A 21,357-nucleotide genomic window follows, 5' to 3' on the forward strand; every position below is an offset into this window, starting at 1 on the left:
CCCACCCTCAGCAGGGCTGTGCCTGCAACTCCCTAGACCTATAGCCATACATCCTGTTTAGCGATGCTCTAAGTAATTCCTAGGCAGCCCTCTCCAGGGCTCAGCAAATGTAAAAGACTAAATCAAAATCAGGACCTCTAAAATATCTCCTCTGATGAAGAGATAATTATATATATATATATATATATAATGTACATTTAGAGTAGATTCCAATACTGGTTCAAACAAATAAAAACATTATGGCATCCATAGTTAATTGCACATTTAAAAGGATAATTATTTTTTCCTTCCCAAATGAATCATGCCATCATCTTCTGAGCTACTATGAAATAGTATATAAAGCCAATTGTTGATTTAGATGACAATCAGGTATTCTAAGTTTAGGTTATAATGTGTTTCTAATACCATTATAACAAAGGCATAACTGCTTTCTTAAACTAAGATCTTTTTTCCCATTTTTTTCTAACTAGTCAAGATATCATATACTATATAGATTGTTCATGTGTGAAGGGAGTGACTGAGGACTGAGGCTTGACTAGACATAAAGAAGAAAAATAGAATTTTTCATATATTAAAATATGTGGAAAAAATGAAATATATATGCTATATGCTGCATATGGCATGGTCCTGTGTGAGTGGATACACACACACACACACACACACACATACATACATATGCAGCAAGAGCCATTATTTCTTACAGAAAAGACACACACAGAGGCAGAGAGGCTGACGGTTAGTAACCCCTTAAGTAGGCTAATGGTGCTGAGTTAACAGACAACAATACTATGATTAGGGTGTGTCACCCTGCTCAGCACACTGTGGGCACTCAGTAAACACTTGCAGAATTAAATTAAAAATCACTGAAAGGTTTTCATCCATAATAAGCCTTTCACACGTTTAGCATAACAATAGATTTTGCCCTGATTCTGAAGCAGCCCGGGGGCTCAGGGATTCAATGTGGGTGGAACAAATATAATATTCAAAGAAAAAGAAGTCCTTAGAGACTCAGCTGGGTCCAGTGCAGCTTATTGGTTCTATGAAGCTGTTAGGTGTAATTACCGATGTGAATCTAAATGCATTTGACTGAGAACACAGCCAAGTTAATTGCAATGTTGGTATATAACAGCTGTTATTCATTTGACACTTCTGTAATAAGAATTAGAATATTGAAATATGGAACGGAAGCATGTTTCTAATAAATGATTAGGCCATCTACAATGTGTTTTGGTCATTTCTTATGTAGTCAATTTGATTGTTTTCATCCACCTGCTCCAATATTTTCATGGTTTTCTGGCTAGTGAAGTTACATAAGGCATACATGGCAACAAGCACATACTGTAGAGAAAAGCCAAATTTGTAACTGCCAGCAGTACTCATCTTCTACATAAAAACTGATGAAATCTTGTTAAATGCTCAACACACTGAAGACAGTTCTTAGAGTTTTTGCAAATCAGAGTTTCTGCATTTAGAATGTAAGAACCCTTAATGAGATCTAAAGTGCATTACCTATCTTCTTTCGCATATTTATTTTTGTGTCCTATTTAAAAGAATATTTTTAGTTGGTGTAGAAATTTGCTTTACTGCTAAGGCAGACAGAATCAGAGTTTAGCACTTATTTCCAGTGAACTGATGCCAGAAATGTAATTATTCTAGCATGAGGTCAGAAAAAAATTACTAGTGATAAGTGGCTCAAATAGACTACTGGAAAAATAGCTAGAACTTTCGATTAATCTAGAGTGTATTCTGGAATTAGAACAGATGAAGCCCACTCTCCAACACTTGTTTGCAATGATCACTCATGCTCTGAATACAGGTCCAGAGACAATAACAAAGTTCTATTGATTTACCAGTGATCTATATATTGTGGGCTGACTGTATGTACAAACCTATATTTAAACACTATACGTGGCACATTTTCACCTGTGTAAAATGTGAAGCCAAAAATACTGGGGGAAGGTATTTGGGTGAGTCAGAGGAGGGTTGTGCACTGAGTTCAGAAAGATTATGAATGATAAAGACTGATACCCAAATGGCTTTCTTATAATTGCAAAATCAGATTAATCAAAACACCTCTTCCCCTAGGCATTCTAGTCAACTAAGATTTTATTGTAGTGATTATTGCTATTAATTGTTTTCCATGATATGTTCACTGAAATAACTATTATTATTAAGGGGATAACAACATTTAACACTTATTAAGTGCTAACCGTGTACCAAGCAACTGCTAAGAGGTTTGTACGTATTGTCTCATTTCATTCTTATGAAAATCCTGGGAGGTGGATGCCATTCTTTCCTCTGTTTTATAGGCAAGGAAGCTGAGGATCAGAAGGGTTAGGTGAATTGCTCAACACACACACACTCACACACCACATATTTCCACTGAAAAAAACAAACCTAGAGAACAAAGAGAAAAAGTTCTGATTTTGAATAAACAGGTTTCTTGAAATGTTTGCTGATATAGGGAGCAAGACAATTTAAATAAATGGAATATCAGATATTATTTTTTTCTTCATAAATAAGGCTTATTAGGTCAATATTTAGTTTTGCATTAGCATCTATGAGCTGCTCACTATCATTTGTAAAATACGCCAGAATGGTGGTACCCATTTTGTCTCAGGAATTTATATAGGGGTAGACAAAAAGTTCGGTCGGGTTTTTCCATAACATCTTACGGAAAAACATGACTGAACTTTTTGGCCAACCCGATATTATCGGGGGTGCTTTAATACTACTTGGGATCAATTCCATTATTTAGGGGTATTCTAATCTATACTACTGGTTACTATAATTTAATGCCTGGGGTATGACATTAGGAAACATAATTTTGATCTATTCAGATGAAAATAATGTAATGTGAAATGAATTAATTCACTTATAAGATGTAATTATTTTAAAACTTGGAAAACAGAAAAATAAAATTGCTATTCACCACTAATGATAGAGCTTAAATGTTTAGGTTTATTGGTTAAAGTTTGCTTATTCACTCTCAGAAGACTGATTTATCATGATATCTGACTCGGGTAGCTATCTTTATCATCATACTAGAAGTAAATAGGCAATTCTAATTTCCATATAATCTTATATAAGGAGGAGCAAAACTGTTCCTGATTAAATGATATTTGCATAAGAATCACATTTGGAGTTTCCAATTTCAAAACACCCTTTTTTAAATGCACTTCTTTTTATTGCTTCCTCCAAGTCCTTGCAATTAATTTGCTGACTTCCAGAAACATGAAAAGAGATTTATTCACCAATATTACAAATATTCAGTAAGCTTTCTTACTTTACCTACAGAATTAATTAATTTATTTTCCGTGATCCCTAAGTTAATTATCATATATTAATATAATCAAAGGTTGGAGAACATAGATTATGCCAAGTACTTTGCACAGTTTACATACTATTACACACATTTTAGAGTACATTTATTGATTTAGCATATTTTTGCTGCATTTAAATTAGCTTTCTCAATTTTACATTTAAATAAATGGTGTATTACTGTGCATGCTTTAATTATAATTATTTGGGAAATGGTGCAATAAATGTCGGTTGGATGAATGAAATAACCTAATATGTCAAAAAACATTAATACATAGTTATATATTGATGAAACCTTGCTGTTCTTAAGAAAAGTCTAGGCCATCAGTAAATCCACTGCTTCCAACTCTCACTGCCTTTTTTTCCATCTCTTTTATGACATTTTTCTTTCCTGTTACCACCTTCTTAAACTGCCACAGGTTGAAACTCCTTTGAAGAGAGCATCAGCTATGAGCTAACTCCTTTATTTTTTTTTTCCTTTTTTCACCTTTCACTGTTCTCTTCCAGCTACATCCACCTTGTGTTCACCTTTCCTTTCTTGTATTCTGGCTCACTACCTGGGTGATCCCTGAACAAATTCCTATAATCAATTTGGCTCTCCTACCTCATCGCATCACAACCTCCCATCTGACTTGGAAGGCTCTTCACAGTCTTTCCAACAGTCTTCCTACTTTTCCAACAGTTTCCCAGTTCAAACCCTCCTCTGCCAACGACGACAACGAGGACAATGACAACATGAGAAAATATTTACTGAACATTGAACTATTCATCAGAGACCAATGACATCAACATGTAATGGATAGGCTAGAGTATTAGTAACACCAGTCTCTGTGGGTTACCTCATCTAACCCTCACAATAACAAGGGAACGTTTTACTATTCCATTTCATAGAGCAGGAACTTACGGCACAGAGAGATGAAATACCTTGGCAGAGATTATATGGCTACTCAGTTGTAGATCTGAGACCTGAACTTAGGACCTGTCCTTGTCATCATTTTGATGTACTTCCCTGTGGGCCACTGAACAGATCCTCTGTGAGGCCTGTTGCCTTCCGTGCTGACGTGCACCACTGCTGACGTTAGTCCCATTTACTTGAATAGTCTCGCCCCTGCTTTAGCTAAATATTACCCATCCTTCAGCATCTAGTTCAACAGATACATTCAGAGACCATATTTAGCCTTCTCCACGAAGCCTTACATCATTTTACCAGATCTCATTGATCTCCCCTTTTAGATAGTTCGAAATGATCTCTATTATTTATCGGTACACTGTTTGCTGGCGTTCAGCTTTATTACATCTGAAGAGTAGCAGAATATGTCACCCAAAGATATGCCACTTTGGCATAAGGATTATTTCGAGTTGAAGGTAAGTGAGAAGAAGCAGATACCAGAAAACCTCTCGGCCCTCTAGCTATTTCCTTAAAAGCAGGATATAAATTTGTAAAGGTGTCCCTCTATTACTCTTTACCAGGAATAACAGAAGTTATTCACCAGAGACTACTCTAGATAGACTCTTATCCGTCCAGAAATGGCACCAGAGGAACCTACATAACAATTTACTAATTAGCCCTTATCTTCCATTAGTTCCCCCATATATTTACCTTCCCACAATTTGCCACACTAGAAACTCAAAGTCCTCTTCCTTTGTCTCATCTAAAAACTTCTCAAAATGGGGCTTCCCTGGTGGCGCAGTGGTTGAGAGTCTGCCTGCCGATACAGGGGACACGGGTTTGTGCCCCAGTCCGGGAGGATCCCACATGCCACGGAGCGGCTGGGCCTGTGAGCCATGGCCGCTGAGCCTGCGCGTTGGGAGCCTGTGCTCCGCAATGGGAGAGGCCACAGCAGTGAGAGGCCCACGTACAGCAAAAAAAAAAAAAAAAAAAAACAAACAAAAAAAAAACTTCTCAAAATGTATTATCCTTTTGCTAAGATGCTATATAAGCCCACATTCTAACCAGCCCTCTGAGTTACTCATCACCAAATGCTGCCAGGTGTATTTTCTCCTGCTAACCTGTCTTTTGTCAGTGTAGTTTACAGGGCCCCAGCCAATGAACAGTTTCTCCTCCCCTACACATCTCTATGACAAAATTGTCAACTAGAAAGGATGGGTTCTATGTCTTGAACTGTCTTGAACTTTTTTCTGATTCTCCAGTGAGCACAAAATGACTCTTTCATCATCAGCAGTGGCAAGAATATTCTAGGCCCCTTGTTATATACTGTACTTAATTATCTCATTTAACCTTCACTAAAATGATAGGAGGTAAATGTCATTATCCTCCATTACAGATGAGGTAACTGAGGCATGAAGAGATGAAGGAACAGAACAAGGTCATAAAGCGAGCAGGTGGCAGAGCTAGGACTGATCTCCACTTTTTTAATGTACAGACTTTAATAACTTTTTAGGCATTCCACTTAATGTTTGCAAATGATGGTCTCTTTAATATATAACCATGTCTTTTTTCCCTTTTACAATTAAAAAAAATACTATTTATTATCATGGCCTTTGACTTTGGATCTCTAATTCTTTCAAAATGGAGCCTTGAAACATGGCTTTTTTTTTTTTTTTTGAAACATGGCATTTTTAATGGATTTAACTGAAAAGGTATGATTCTCTGGCTGCTTGGTTTCCATGATATCTTTACTTAATTCTGAGCTCAGCTGATCACATCTAGATTATAGAAATAATCTTTTGTGGTTGCTTTATCCTATTATTCTTCTGAATAATTAGATTCCAGAATATTTCCTCATGATGAATGCATATAATTTTGCATGCCAGATAAATATATATTGTTGTTGTTACTTATTAGCTATATGGGATCACAGGAGATTTTTTAAAAGGGAGAGGTTGGCAATTTTGCTAAGTTGATATGAAATACAAACGTTACAGAAAGAGTATTTGTGTTTTCAAAGTTGTTTGTAATTTTCAAGTGGCTTTCTTTACCCAAGAGACTCTTTACTTGACGACCTTTGTTATAGGTCAGATCCCCGTGTTCCAATGGTATGTATCTCTAGTCACATGTGCATGAACTATCTCTACAGTTTAAATTATACGTATCTCACAATGGCAATCAAATGTTCTATATCAGTTCTCTTTCAGTGGAAAGTGGATAACACCATTCTAGTTGGACACATTTAAAAGTTCTCTATGGCACCTCATTCTCATTTCTAACATGGATTCACCTTTTACGTAGCTCCATCATGCCTCTTCCCAGGCTCTCAGAATATCTGCAACTGACTTCCACCTAGTTAACAACAGCATCTTTTATAAGATACTAAGAAACTCACTGACACTGAGCTCCATCTTGACACCCAATTACCCAACTCTGTTCTTATTCTTTCTTTTCTGCATCTTTTCATCTTCTTAAGACTATACAATTTCAATGGAAGGATCTCTTTTTAAAACATATTTATAAGTACTAACAAACATATACTCTTAAGTGTAAAATAATATTACAATAAATAACAATAATAATAATAAGTACTTGCCACATATGGGCCACAAATCAAGAATCTAATGGTGAAGTTTATTATTTAATTGATCTGTAAATAGAGATATGGTAAGAATATACAAAAGATTAATCCTATTTTAAAGTGTGTCTTTCGCATTCAGATCACTCAGCTCAGCATTTGCATAAAAAACTTATTTGGATCTATATACTATGCCTTCAATGATGTTTGAAGAGGTCATCAATCAAATCTTGGCAAATGAAAATATATACATATTATAGACACAATCAAAATAGATTCTTTCTTTTTTTCTTTCTATTGTAGGTATGTTTTTAAGGAAGTAGTGAAAGCTTGATACATACTTGGGGTGGAGGTCAGGGAGGGGGGCAGTGTGATGTGGGAACAAGATTATGTTCTTGGCACAAAACTGGACAGACTCTGCCTTGACTCCCTCTTTTCACTATTCACCCCGGAGAGTCTCAAAAGTGTAATCTGGGAACTTGTGGAGACCTCTGAGATCATTTCAGATCTGCAAGGTTGAAACTATCTTCATAAGAATACTGACACATTTTTGCCTTTTTCTCTCTCATTCTTTCATGAGTGTATAGTGCTTTCTAGAAGCTACATGAAGAACAATATCTCATTAGAACGAATGTAGAATCAGGTATGAGAATCAAGCTGTCTTTCATTAAGCCAGATTTTGAAAAGATTTACAACACTATTTTTTTCTCTTCTTACTAAGTTTTTTGAAGGGGAGATTTTGGAAGATAAAGCTACATTTCATTAAAAAATGTTATTTAACACATAATAGTTTATTTTAATAGAATTAATAAATAATTACTTTTAAAATTATTTCTTAAATAATTTTATTTATTATGTCTTCACTTAAATTCTAATATAATAAATGTCAATACATATAACCCAAATAAGTAAAAGGTATTGGAGGTCCTCAGTAATTTTTAAGAGTGTAAATGGGTTCTGAGACCAAATACTTTCAGAAATTCTGATTTATACTTTACCCTGTGATCTCATTCAAACTCATATGTTATAAGTTGTGTAATTAATTAAGGTGAATTTAAACTAGACTAGGTTGGACCCTTAATCCAACATGACTGGTGTCCTAACAAAAAGAACACCATGTGAAGAGACAGACGTGCACACAGGGAGAATGCCACGCGACCATCGAAGTTATGCTGCCACAAGCCAAGGAACTAACAGAAGGTAGGAGAGAGGCCTGGAATGGGTCCTTCCCTAGTGTCTTCAGAAAGAGCAGGACACTGCCTACACCTTGATTTCAGGCGTCTGTCCTCCAGAACTGTGAGACAATAAATTCCTGTTGTCCTAAACCATCCAGTTTGCGGTACTTTGTTACAGAAGCCCTAGCAAACTAATATACCCTAACTTTAATCCTCAAAAATCAATGATCCCCAAGTCTGTCTGTCTAGTCTAAACCTCCTTCCTGAGTTTCATACACGCACACACACAATGGCTTCTTAGACATTTCCCATCTTTACAAGGTTTCTGAAAATGAAACAGTTTCAAAATGTCACTAATCATTGTAACCCTCCTGATAAAGTCTGCTCTATTCTTGAACTGTTTTTTCTTTATGAAGGGTACCACCTTCTTTAATGCTTCCTTCCCTTAATTCCCACATCTAAAATCATCAGGGTCAGTCAGTTCTACCTTTTAACAACCCTCTGGTGATGGTTAATTTTATGTGTCAGCTTGGCTGGGCCACGGTGTCCAGATATTTGTTTAAACATTACTCCGGATGTTTTTCTGAGGGTGCTTTTGGATGAGATAAACATTTAAATCAGTGGATTTTGAGTAAAGCAGATTGCCCTCTGTAATGTAGGTGGACCTCATCTAATCAGCTGAAGGCCTGAATAGATCAAAAATCTGATCTCCCCAGAGCAAGAGGGAATTTTACCAGCAGACTGCCCTTGGACTTGAACTGCAACACTGGTTCTTCCCTGGGTCTCCAGGCTGCCATTCTACCCTGCAGATTTTGGACTTGCCAGCTTCCATAATCACGCAAGCCAGTTCCTTAAAATAGATCTGTCTCTGCATATCCACAACCTAGAGAATCTAATACACCTCTTACTGGTGACTTCTGTAACCTCACTACCACTGCATTAGTTCAGGCCACCATCATCTCTTGTCAGGACAATGATAACCTCTTAACCTCTGTTGTCTCAGGCTGTTCCCTTTCCAGTCCATTCTCTATGCTTCTGTCAAAATGATCTTTCTAAGATAAAAGCATATCACTTTCCCATTTAGAAACATTCATAGGTTTCCCACAGCTCTCAGGGTAAGACCCTTAGCATAGCCAAGTGAATGCACAGTCTGTCCTGTACCTCTTCCAGCCTCTTCTCTCAGTACTTCTTCATGCACGTAAGGGAACTAACATTCAGCACAGTTCTACTGACTCCATCACCTATTAAGTGATAACTTCCTACAAATACTGTGCTCTAGCACTTTTCCTAATTGAGTGAGACATGTCCCACCCAATCCAAGGAGACAGAAAATAATCAAGTTCAGGGAAAGACCTCGCCTTTAACATGGATTTTATGGAGTGGGCATGAATCAGCAAAGAAACACTGGAGTGAAAAACACGTCAATCTCCACACCTTCAGTATTACAGGTGGGTACCTTGAAGTGTGTGTGTATGTGAGTGTATGTGTGAGTGTGTGTGTGTTTGTATTTGCAAGACCCAAATGTTGCACTGAGATTCTGCCTCACTTATAAAACTGGGGATGTCAGCACATCTGTGTAGTGGCTTACAAGTACTGTTGTGCTCCATTTCCCCCCGAGTAAATCATAGTCATTTATTAAAATATATATATATATATATATATATATATATATATATATATATATATAATTTTTCATATTCATTTCTATTATGGTTTTTAATAGGCTACTGAATATAGTTCCCTGTGCTATACAGTAGGACCTTGTTGTATCCCTTCTATATACTTTTCTCATCTTTTAAAATTATGTTATATTTATTTCCTGGATAAAAATATAAACTGCAGTCAATTCCTGAAAAATTTTATGTATTTTAGAGATATGAAGAAAAAAGGTATAGATATTATTTCAGAAGATTCGCCATTAAGGGACATTACTACAGAGTGACTGACAATGATTAAAAATATGTAATAATAATTAATAATTAACTTTGGCCACAGAATGCCTAGGCTCAGATCTTGGTTCTACCTCTTACTATCTTTGTCAACTTGGGCAACTCACTTAATTTCTCTGTGCCTGTTTCCTCATTTAAAAATGAGATAGTAGCACCCTCCTACTAGGGTTTTATGAGGATTAAATATGTTCAAATGCATAAAATTCCTAGAACAGTTTTTGGTACATAGTAAGTACTATATGCTAGCTGTTGCTGTTGTTGTTATCGTTATTATTATTTGACAATGGCATTTATAAGTGCAAAGATTCTATCGCCAGACTACTTAGATTCTAATCTTGCTGCTAATACTTCTATTTGTGTGACCTTGGCAAGTTCCTTAATTTCTATGAGCTTCAGTTTCCTCATCTGTAAAATGAGATAATAATAGTACCTACCTCACAGAGATGTTATGAAGATTAACTTACTTAAAATATGGCACACAGTCAACATTATACAGTGCTTGCAATTTTTAATATCATTATACTTAGAAATAGGTGGTCCATATTAATCATATTATCTTGCATCTTGTTCAGATTTTGTTTTGTTTTTCAATTCTCTAACCCTCAGTGGCAAAGGCTATGTTTTTGCATTCTTAAGTTGCAGCTACCTGGTGCTGATCACTTTCATTCCTTACCCTTTCTTCTTTAAAAAGAAAACCAAACCAAACCAAACCAAACCAAAAAGATCTACCTTTAATATACAGTCATTCTTGCTAACCAAGAAAACAACTTACTGTATACTATGTGGATATATCAGTGTTCTGTTTGTAGGCTCACAGCTGGACAAGGTGCTTCTCCTTATTTTTTTTGCAACTTATAACAGTGCTATCAATATCATTATGACTTGAAATGTTCAAGCCCCCAAGAGAGGGTGTTAATTATTACTGTACTGTCAACAGACATGTGTCAACAAAATAAAATTAGAGCCATAAGGCTCATCTCCCCAGACCAGTGTTTCTCTTTTCATCTCACTCTCTTCTTCTCTTACCACTGCCTCATCCAGAACATAATATGATTTGGTAAAATAAATGAAGAAAAAAAGAGTGTTGCAACAACATATTACCTTGGATTGGTTATCTAAAAGCCTGTGTTCAGTGCAGGATGAAAAGAAATACAGATAATAACATGAAAGACATTTGATAAAAGTAACTAATAATATTGTGAATTTTCTACCAAAACCATTATTCACTTTATAATTCAAAATTATCAATAATTAAGTGCAATTATTTTGCACTTCATACCTCTTTCTTAAAAAACAGAAGCACTTCATACCTTTGTTTATATCAATGAGTTGTTTCTTTTTCTTCTGGCGTTCTAACTTTTCTTGTTCAGCTTTCTCTTTTGCAAGCTTTGCCCTCCTAGTCTTCTCTTCCATTTCTTTTCTCTTGTTGTTTTCTTTCACTGCTTCCTGTACAAATAAACAAAGTTAAACAAAAATTCTTCCATTACGTATATATTGGAGGAGTTGTGCAACATTAAAATTCTATACACACAAGCGTGGGTGCTCAGAGATGGAAAAGTATTACAGCAGCTTTGAGGTACATTCATATACTTTTTTTTTTTTTTTTTTGTGGTACGCGGGCCTCACACTGTTGTGGCCTCTCCCATTGCGGAACACAGGCTCCGGACGCGCAGGCCCAGAGGCCATGGCTCACAGGCCCAGCCACTCCGCGGCACGCGGGATCCTCCCAGACTGGGGCACGAACCCACGTCCCCTGCATTGGCAGGTGGACTCCCAACCACTGTGCCACCAGGGAAGCCCCCATATACTTTTGAGAGAAAGAAATAATCGTAAGATAATTCTTCTTGAAAAAAAATTATATGTAACTCAGGCTTTAACTGCTATTACCTGGGGTGCTAGAAAATTCGAAACATGAATGTTCACAGATTTTTTAACAATAAATATATTGTCTCTGTGGTTGAAATATGAAATAGTTTTGATACATAAGAAAAAGTTTAAGAGGGAAATATGGCTTAGCAGGTATTGTACCACTCTATTTTACATTTTCCCCTTATCTGAAAAATGTTCTTTTTTAAACTACGTGATAAGATTTTTGTAAGAAAAATGAGATACATTTATAAAATACTTAGAACACTTTGTCTACAACAATGATAGTGGTGGGTGGGTGTGGCAGAGGTAGTCACCATTCCATCTATATTATTACAGGAAGGAAACACCTGCACGTTTAATAGCTTTTTACATGCCAAGGTCTTTAAGAGTGATGAAGCATATTTCAAGCTATTGTCTATTTTATTTTGGATAGATTATCTGTGGAACTCAAGGTAATCAGTACATTCCAGTAGACTGTATGGGAGAACGCTGGAGTAAAGTGTTCTGCTGGACTAATAGTATTTTAGAGAATAGTCATTTAAGAGAAATCACTAATGCAGAGATACACCGACTGCAAGTTCCTTCCATCAAGTTGTTCTGGGTTTTTTTCCTCTTATGATTCATCAGACATACTTCACAGCATGTACCAACTATCTCACAAAAGCTATTTTGTTCCAGAAACCCTAAAGAAAAGGACTCAATAACAAGAATACATCTACAAGCCTTGGCCTGGAGGTGTCTACATTGAAATATTTTTTCTTTGTATTAAAAGGTAATAATAGTTTTTAGAAGCCTTGAAAACACTTTCAAAAAAATTCTCTTGATTTGCAAGAATTATTGGTACCTCCCCCTTCTCCTGCCCCTGTAACACTAGTACATCTAACATTAAGCTAAGAGCACAAAATAATCTGGCTCCTGTAGACAAACTCAAAGACTACCACTTAAAATAAATTTGAATAATAGAGTCATAATTTTAGAACAGGGTTTCTTAGCTTCAGCACTATTGTCATTTGGGGCAAGACAATTTTTTGTTGTGGGAGCACCCTGTGTCTTGTAAGATATTTAGCAGCACTCCTGACCTCTACTGACTAGATGCCAGTAGCACCCCTCCCCGGTACTGACAACCAAAATTGTCTCCAGAGATTGCCAAATGTTACCCAGGTTGAGAACCACTAACGTAGGGGGTTTCATAGAGATTAATTTATTCACCCAAAATTGCAAATTGTCTGCCTGCTGAATCCAGCTTCTTTTTGCAGATGTGGAAACTGGGTTATGAATGAGTTTAAATATTTGCCTAAGGTCACACATTTATGTAATTGCAAAGTTGGGAAAATAACTCATGTCTCTCTTCTCAGGGTTTAGTGTTTGTTTTATTCTTCATGGAAGAAAGACAATGTGGCTGACACCAAAAGCACAAACAACCAAAGGGAAAAAATAGACAAATAAGACTTCATCAAAACCAAAAACTTTTATCCATCAAAGGACACTGCCAAGGGAATTCCCTGGGGGTCGAGTGGTTAGGACTCAGCACTCTCACCGTCAGAGCCCAGGTTTGATCTCTGGTTGGGGAACTAAGGTCCGGCAATCTGTGCGGGGCGGCCAAAAGGGAGGGAAAAAAAAAAGAACACTGTCAAGAGAGCGAAGAGATAACCCACAGAATGGGAGAAAATATCTGCAAATCATATATCTGATAAGAATATATAAAAACTCTTACTACTCAACAATAAAATGACAAATAACCCAACTAAAAATGGGCAAAGGATTTAAACAGATATTTCTGCAAAGAAGATAAAGAGCCAATAAGTATTTGAAAAGATGTTCAACATCATTAATCACTAGGGAACTGCAAATCAAAACCACAATGAGGCACCACTTCATGAACACTAGGATGGCTATAATAAAAAACAACAAAACAGATAATAATAAATGAAGAATTGGAGAAATTAGAATGCTTTGTATTGCTTGTGTGAATGTAAAATAATGAGTCATCCTGGAAAGCTGTCTGAGTTCCTCAAAATGCTAAACATAGAGTTATAATATGACACAACAATTCCACTCCTAGGTATATATCCAAGACAAAAGAAAACACGTGTTCACACAAAAACTTGCACAAGAATGTTCATTAGCAGCATCATTTCTAATAGCCAATAAGTGGAAACCCAAATGTCCACCAATTGATAAATGGATAAACAAAATGTGGTACATATATATCCATATGATGGAATATTATTCAAGTATAAAAAGAATAAAGTACTGATACATGCCACAACATGGATGAACCTTAAAATATTATGCTCAGTGAAAGAAGACACAAAAGGCCACATATGGTTATGATTCCATTTATATATAATGTCCAGAATAGGTAAATCCATGGAGACAAAGTAGATTAGTGGTTGCCAGGGGAAGGAGGAGGGGGGAATGCAGAGTGACTGCTAATGAGAATGGGGTTTCTTTCTGGACATGATGAAAATGTTCTGGAATTATGTACTGGTGATGGTTGCAGAACCTTGTGAACATATGAAAAAACACTGAATTGTATACTGCAAAATGGTGAATTTTATGATATGTAAATTATATCTCAATAAAAATTAATACAATTTTTAAAAGTAGATGTTTGAAAAAGGCAGGATTGAAATAAAATTATAACAGAATAAAAAGACAATGTGCAAAGGCAACATACATTCAGGCTCTGATATTAACAAGTTGCATGATCTTTGGTAAGTAATATGAGAGAAGGTGAGTAGAAGAGGAGAGAAGGGAGGTTAATGCTTGTGTACATTTTATTATCAGTCAAATCTCTGATCTGGTAAACAATCAACCAACATCTGGGTGTGAGGCAGGAGGTAGATGGGCCACCCCCTGCAACCCAGGGAAAGCAACTGGAGATTCGCTCTCTGTGGACCGATACTCCGAGATGAGAATAGCAGGACAATTGAGAGAGGAGGCTGGGCCCTGCCCAGCTAGAAGATAGGAGACCACATTTTTCTCATTCTTGAAGTCAAGGAAACCTTCCCAACTAGAAAGCTCCTTGGAGGTCAAAAAGGGAGGGGGCGCCACCCCATAGTAAGTGGTGCCAACTACCCACAGGCCTCTTCGTTAGAATCCATCTTGGCTGAGAGACGCGTGCACACACAGGGGAGGATCCTGAGCCAAATAGGGACTCTGAACCAAGCAAATCAAAAGGACTGGCCAAAGGAAACCCGACCTCAATCTCTGGCCAGGAACTGAAAGCCTGCTTCAAGCCGCTGGAGGCCAAGGCCACCTGAGATCAGGTGGACTCTTCCATTATCAATCTAATTGGCTATTTAGCTGCTGAGTGCTGTCATTTATTATGAAGATGGAAAAAACTGGTAACTTGCTTTTGTATTTCTTCCTTGTTCTGATAATAACAGCTACTGTTTAATGGAAATTTATTATGTGCCAGGTGTTTTAAGTAAATAACTTCAAATATTTATAGAAAACCTAGTATTTGTTCTCATTTTACAGATGCTGAAACTTAGGTTGAGGTAGGTTAAGTGAGATGCCCAAGGCTACACAGCTACTTAAGTACCAGAAGCACATATGTTCACTCACATTACCATGATGCCTTCCAAGTAGAGTTGTCAGATAAAAGACAGGACACTCAGTTAAACTTGAATTTAGATAAACCATGAATCATTTTTTTTAGTGTAAGTATATCCTATTCAATACTTGGCATATACTTATACTAAAAAATTTCATGCGGTATCTAGGACATATTGATACTAAAATTATTCATTATCCATACAATACTTGGGATATATTTATGTTAAAAAATCATGTAATATTTAGGACACATTGCTAAAAAAAGATTTTTTCATGGTTTACTTAAATTCATTAACTGGGCATTCAGTATTTTTATGTGATAAATTTGGCAATCCTATTCCCAAGACTGTTGATTTTTTATAAGCATCCTTTTATAGACTAAGATTATGTAATGAAGACAGTAGAATAATTATAAAAACACAAGAAAGCCCAAGTCTAAACTATATTTTGAGAACAGAAATGTTGATATAGATCACTGATAGGCATTATGTGATTCATTGACTTGAATCATACTATTTTGTAGCATTCTTCACATTTCATTCCTTTTTCTTTCTTAAAAATAGAGTAAAACTAAAAAAATAGTTTATATAAAAATCTGAACTAATGCAATTTGGGGTAGAAGAAAATCAGTCAACAATATCACTGAATCGCCAGTAGAGAAATTTGGCGTATGTGAATAGGTTAAATTTCTATATGAAAGGTAGACTTGCAACTGGCACTACTAAAACACCATGAATGTAAATCTATAAACAATGAAACAGACCAAGTAATAGGTTCATCAGTTCACACCTTAAATGTTTTAGGAATAAATTTAACTACAAAACAATCACACAATTTGAAATGGCATGTGCAATCCCAAAGAGACCGAAACAGAAGAGGAAAATAATTTCTGTGGTTTGGCATTAATAGAAATGAATGAACGCATCTACAAAGGCATATATTTTTCAAGCAACACAGACTGTGGAGTAAGATTCAGTTCTGATATTACCAATTCTGTCTTCATGAAGAGGCCTCATGAAGGCCTAAAACGAACATCCTATTCGTCTTGGTGGTTTCACTCTTTGACTCTGGCTTTAGGAAATTAGGGATGGGAAACACGTGCCTGTTTACTTCTCTCTCCTTAAGAAATAAATTTAAAAAGAGAAAGGGAAATCTTAACTATGGTTTCATATCAACAACCTTTAGTTTTACTAGAGAGCAAGATAGGAAATTTCAAGACTTTGTTTAACTCTCTAAAAAATTTGAAAGCTGATGGGGAGAGAACCCTTTTGAGGGATGGGATGTATTCTTTTCACCCTAATTCCTATAAAACAAAACCCAAATGATTAAAAGAATAAAAGCAACAGGAACAAATTTAAGCTCAGAATTTTTTTTGAAAAAACCTTTAAATAATTGACTGTGGTTGACAACACTGTATATTTGTTAAGCCTCACTAAACATTTTAAAATGCTAACTCCTATACTTCAACATGATTCTCAAGTAAGCGTCAATCATTATTTCTTAGGGTTGGGAATGCCAGCTGATCAGATTCTGTCAATGTACAGAACTGTGTTCTGCTAAAAGGATGCTGCTAATTGAGAAAGTTTTTTGGTAGTAACCTCATACAAGATAAGAAATGTTTACAGAAAAAAAAGTCTCAGTTTTACTGGCATATCTATTTTTCAAGAGTCAGGAAAAAGCACAGAAGGAGCAAAATGTAACAAAAATTGTCTCTAGGATTTACTGCAAAATGTATTCACTAACCTCATTTTAAGTCTCTCACTGATTGTAAGACTCTATTGCCTTACTGAAAAGTATGAATAAATTACAAATCTTATTTCCCTTGTTGTGCATAATTAACAAATGAGACCTATGGACTAAAAATGTCATATGCAAAAAAAAAAAGCTCATGTAAATGCTAAGACCTCTCATATATTCTAATTAAGCTTTATGAAATGGATGAAACTGGCTTCGAAAATTCCAAGGGGCTCAGATGCCAGCTTCTTTCATGTCAGGTCTGCACAAACCCAGCATCCAACCTCGTGATATTTAAAAACAAAAACCACCTCCCACCAAAACCCTTTCCTTACTCCCATTGCCTTCAATGGCTTTTTATCCCAGTGCTGACTTCAGAAGCACTTTGCGAGCACTGTGATCTCACTGGAAGACAGTTTATTTGAGGGATGGAGAAGTGCAGCAATTAGGAAGAAAAATATATCTTGGAGTCACCTTAACCTGGTTTCATATCTAAATTTCCATCACTTATCCTAAAAGCTGTGTGACCTTGAACAAGTTAGTTACTTCATTTCTCTGAGCTTTACTTACCACATCTGTAGAATGGAGACAATACTACTGAAATCGCTTGGTTGTTAAATAGATTAAGGGAAGTAATGTTTATATAAAACACTGAAGACGATGCCTCGTACAGAGAAATGCTCAATACATGATGGCAGTGATTATTATGTGTAAAAGAAACATCTGAACATTTAAACAGTAAGCACACATTACCTCATACGTTTTCAATAGTTTATTCTGCACAACCCCCTCCCTCTTTTTTGGAAGACATGAGGATGTGACCCAGGACTAGAAATGTAGCATCTTGACACCATCTACCCTCATAAGCATACTGAACATAATTTATAACTGTACCATATTATTAGCACCTAAGGTAATTTTAAAAATCCATATATATCACCATCACTTGGCACTCATGAAAAAAAAAACCTAGAAATTTATTCTTTTCTGAGTTTTGGATCATCCTGGGTACCTGTGTGAATACACTTGTCAAGATTGTGATTCATTTCAGTATCGGAAGCTGTGTTAGAGGAGAGTCACATAACCTTAAAAGAATGTATTGGAAATGTCCTGGTGAACAAATTGGCAATATTGGTGCCAGAGGCACACTGTGATCATGCCCCTGAGTGTTTCTTCATACATCAGGGATATTAGAAGGATTTGCAGATGATACTGAGTCAAGTCATTTAGCAACAATATAAAGAAACCTGGTACATATTATATTGAAAGTCTTTTTATACACTAAATGTAAGTCACTGAGAGATTATTCTTTAATGAAAACTCAATGAAATAGGTGAAATTCTCTCCACACCTTTTATCTTGAACTGTCCTAGGACCTGATCCTCTTTTAACTTTAATTCAAACGGTGCTTTTGGAGTTTTTTCTTTTTCCTTCTTTCTGTTTTATGCTAACCTCTTTAGAATTTGAAATTGTTTCTTTTAATCACCTCTTTTAAAGTAACATAGAACACTTAAAATTTAAATCAAAGAAGTGCTGACCTGGATACTGTACATTTCTATCTTTCTTAGATAGGTATGATGATTCTAAGGCTCCATTTTTTAATGCATCTTGTTGCTAAGATTTCTAAAGTTTCCTGACCCAGAAATTTTATTCCCAGAGTAAAAATAATGGGAAAGAGGCCTATTTATTTTGTTCCTCTCAAATCAGGACCCATAATCCAAACACTCTGAGTAGAGCAGCATACCCTTGTGAACACAGGATGGCCTTTAGGAGCTGAGAGATCTGGTTTAAATCCTAGCTGCCTAGTGATCATCATGCTTTATCACTTTGGGTCACTTACTTAACTGTGTTAAGCCTGCTCTGCTGATCTACGAAATAACTGTACTTCACAGTGTTGGTTTGTGATTTAATGTGATATTGCATCGAAAGCAATTAAGCACATTGCCTGGCACATAGAAGAAGTATGCAGTAAATGGGCTGGTTATTATTATTATATAATTCCACAGTTGGGCAGTACCATTTCAGGATCTGTACTCCATTTCCTCTAGCCCAGGGGCAGGCTCACATATGCTCATGTGCACTGGGGAGAAGGAAGACTCCTTTTTGATATGGAAATCTTGCAATATCAGTTAAAACTATGAAGAAATGAAACACACAATCTCTCTCAGACCCCAAACCTTTGAACAGATGACAGAAGTTGCCTTCTTGAGCCATGAGAAAAAAGATACAGATAAAATGAACGATAAGTTTTGGGGGAAAATTCTGGGGTTTATATACTGTATTTGACAAATCTAAGAAACAAAAACATCATAGAACATTTTGCTATGTAGACTAATAATGAAATGCACACATCGTCTTACTTAAGGTTCAACACAACTTATGAGATTGTGGCAAAAACAGAGGGATGAAGTTTCCTGGGGGAAGGCAGTGGATTTTTTTTTTTATTTTGCTGTTATTGTTTGTTGTTTAACATCTGGAGTTAGTTCTGTCATCTCCCTGAGAAAATGAAGCACATACTCTAATGCCATTTGATGTGGAAATAAGAACTTTGCTTTTCTTCCTTTTGTGAGTATTTATCTCAGAATGTCACATTCACTTGGTCTGCTTAAAGGAGAATTAGTCTACACTCAGTCTTCTACCCCAGGCCTCGTGAAACTTTCTTAAACTTTCCCCACCTGACCCATAGGAGGCTGTTGGTCCTGCTGGAAAACCATCGACTGGAGGATTTCAAAGAGAAGAGAAGATGAACATTATAACCTTTTTGCTGGTTGGGGTTCTCATTTAATTCCAGGCATAACAGGAGGCAAAAAAGGTAGAGATGGAAAGGTGGTCCAGACCAGTGAACTAGGGTTAGAGTAGCAATGTCCTTTCCTTGTCTCAGAGATGTGCTGAGCATGACGATGAAAAGGAAAGTCAATTCTATGTATGATGCCTTTTCATTATTTTCCAAAAAAATTTTCTTTAACAAAATTCTCCTTCCTTCCCATTTACTCTGCTTCATATAGGTAGATACCTACCACATTCTCTGCTTGAATTGTTCTGGCTGCTAGACATTTCTGAAATTTGCTGCACTTGCCTGTAACCAAGGGTAAGGGCTACTGGGAAACACAGATCCCAATATATGTTACGACTACTGATGTGTAACTTGGGCTGAGGTCCCTATTCGTTAGTACAAGTGGGTGAAAATCCTAAAGAATACCAAAGGTCATAGTAAATCTGGATGCATCTACTCTTCCAGGTCTTTGTCAGTCCCAATTTAAGAATGGTCATGGGGTTTCGCTGGTGGCGCAGTGGTTGAGAGTCTGCCTGCCGATGCAGGGGACACGGGTTCGTGCCCCAGTCTGGGAGGATCCCACATGCCGCGGAGCAGCTGGGCCCGTGAGCCATGGCCGTTGAGCCTGCGCGTCCGGAGCCTGTGCTCCACAACGGGAGAGGCCACAACAGTGAGAGGCCCGCGTAATGCAAAAAAAAAAAAAAAAAAAAAAAAAGAATGGTCATGGCAGGTTACAAATGGGAGGAGACAATGTGAGCCGAGATGAATTTTTCAGTATTTGAACAAAGAATTGAACTACCAGATGATTAGAGAAAAACCTACATAAGATGCTAGCAGTGATTTGGGCACAAATTTTATGGCTTTCCATTTAAAACAAGGAAAGAATTCTACTTTTTTTTTTCTTTTTTTGCGGTACGCGGGCCTCTCACTGTTGTGGCCTCTCCCATTGCGGAGCACAGGCTCCAGACGTGCAGGCTCAGCAGCCATGGTTCACGGGACCAGCTGCTCCGTGGCATGTGGGATCTTCCCGCACCAGGGCACGAGCCCGTGTCCCCTGCATCGGCAGGTGGATTCTCAACCACTGCGCCACCAGGGAAGCCCCTACTCTTTAATTAACATCAAACAACTTTAGATGTTCCTTTTCTCTAGTTTCACTGTGTTTAGAGGGCATGTTGGATTGAAGGAGTCATGACAAATGCTCAGGGCAAAGAATTTTCAGCTGCAGCAACCACACTGAGAGTCAGTACCTTTGAAGACTCTATCAGCACCGTAATACTGCTAAACTTTTTTCTTTCCCAGATATTTCCACTTATTATGGTGCAAGCGACCTATAAAATTCCTCTTATGGAAGATCTCATGAATACTGCATCAACCAGTCAACTGTGATTGTAACTGAGAAGTCTAACTTTCTCACTGGGGTAATTGAAACCTTGATTAGCTTGCTCGAGTGCTTAGGTGTCTCAGTAATAGACACCAAACATATGTACTGATACTGTAGTTAGATG

The 21,357-nt window shown here is 36.8% G+C and overlaps 1 protein-coding gene across 4 annotated transcripts in view; it reads right to left on the minus strand.

The window, feature by feature from the left end:
- DIAPH2 (diaphanous related formin 2) overlaps window positions 1-21,357 on the minus strand; it is an 894,195-nt gene that overhangs the window by 191,562 nt on the left and 681,276 nt on the right. For all 4 annotated transcript variants that reach the window (XM_060086247.1, XM_060086246.1, XM_060086245.1 and 1 more), the window contains one exon: window positions 11,223-11,358. In XM_060086247.1, coding sequence (XP_059942230.1) covers window positions 11,223-11,358 — 136 coding nt within the window. The remainder of the gene's footprint in view (window positions 1-11,222; window positions 11,359-21,357) is intronic.

The sequence above is a fragment of the Mesoplodon densirostris genome, chromosome X (genome assembly GCF_025265405.1).
Source record: "Mesoplodon densirostris isolate mMesDen1 chromosome X, mMesDen1 primary haplotype, whole genome shotgun sequence".
Taxonomy (NCBI): Eukaryota; Metazoa; Chordata; class Mammalia; order Artiodactyla; family Ziphiidae; genus Mesoplodon; species Mesoplodon densirostris.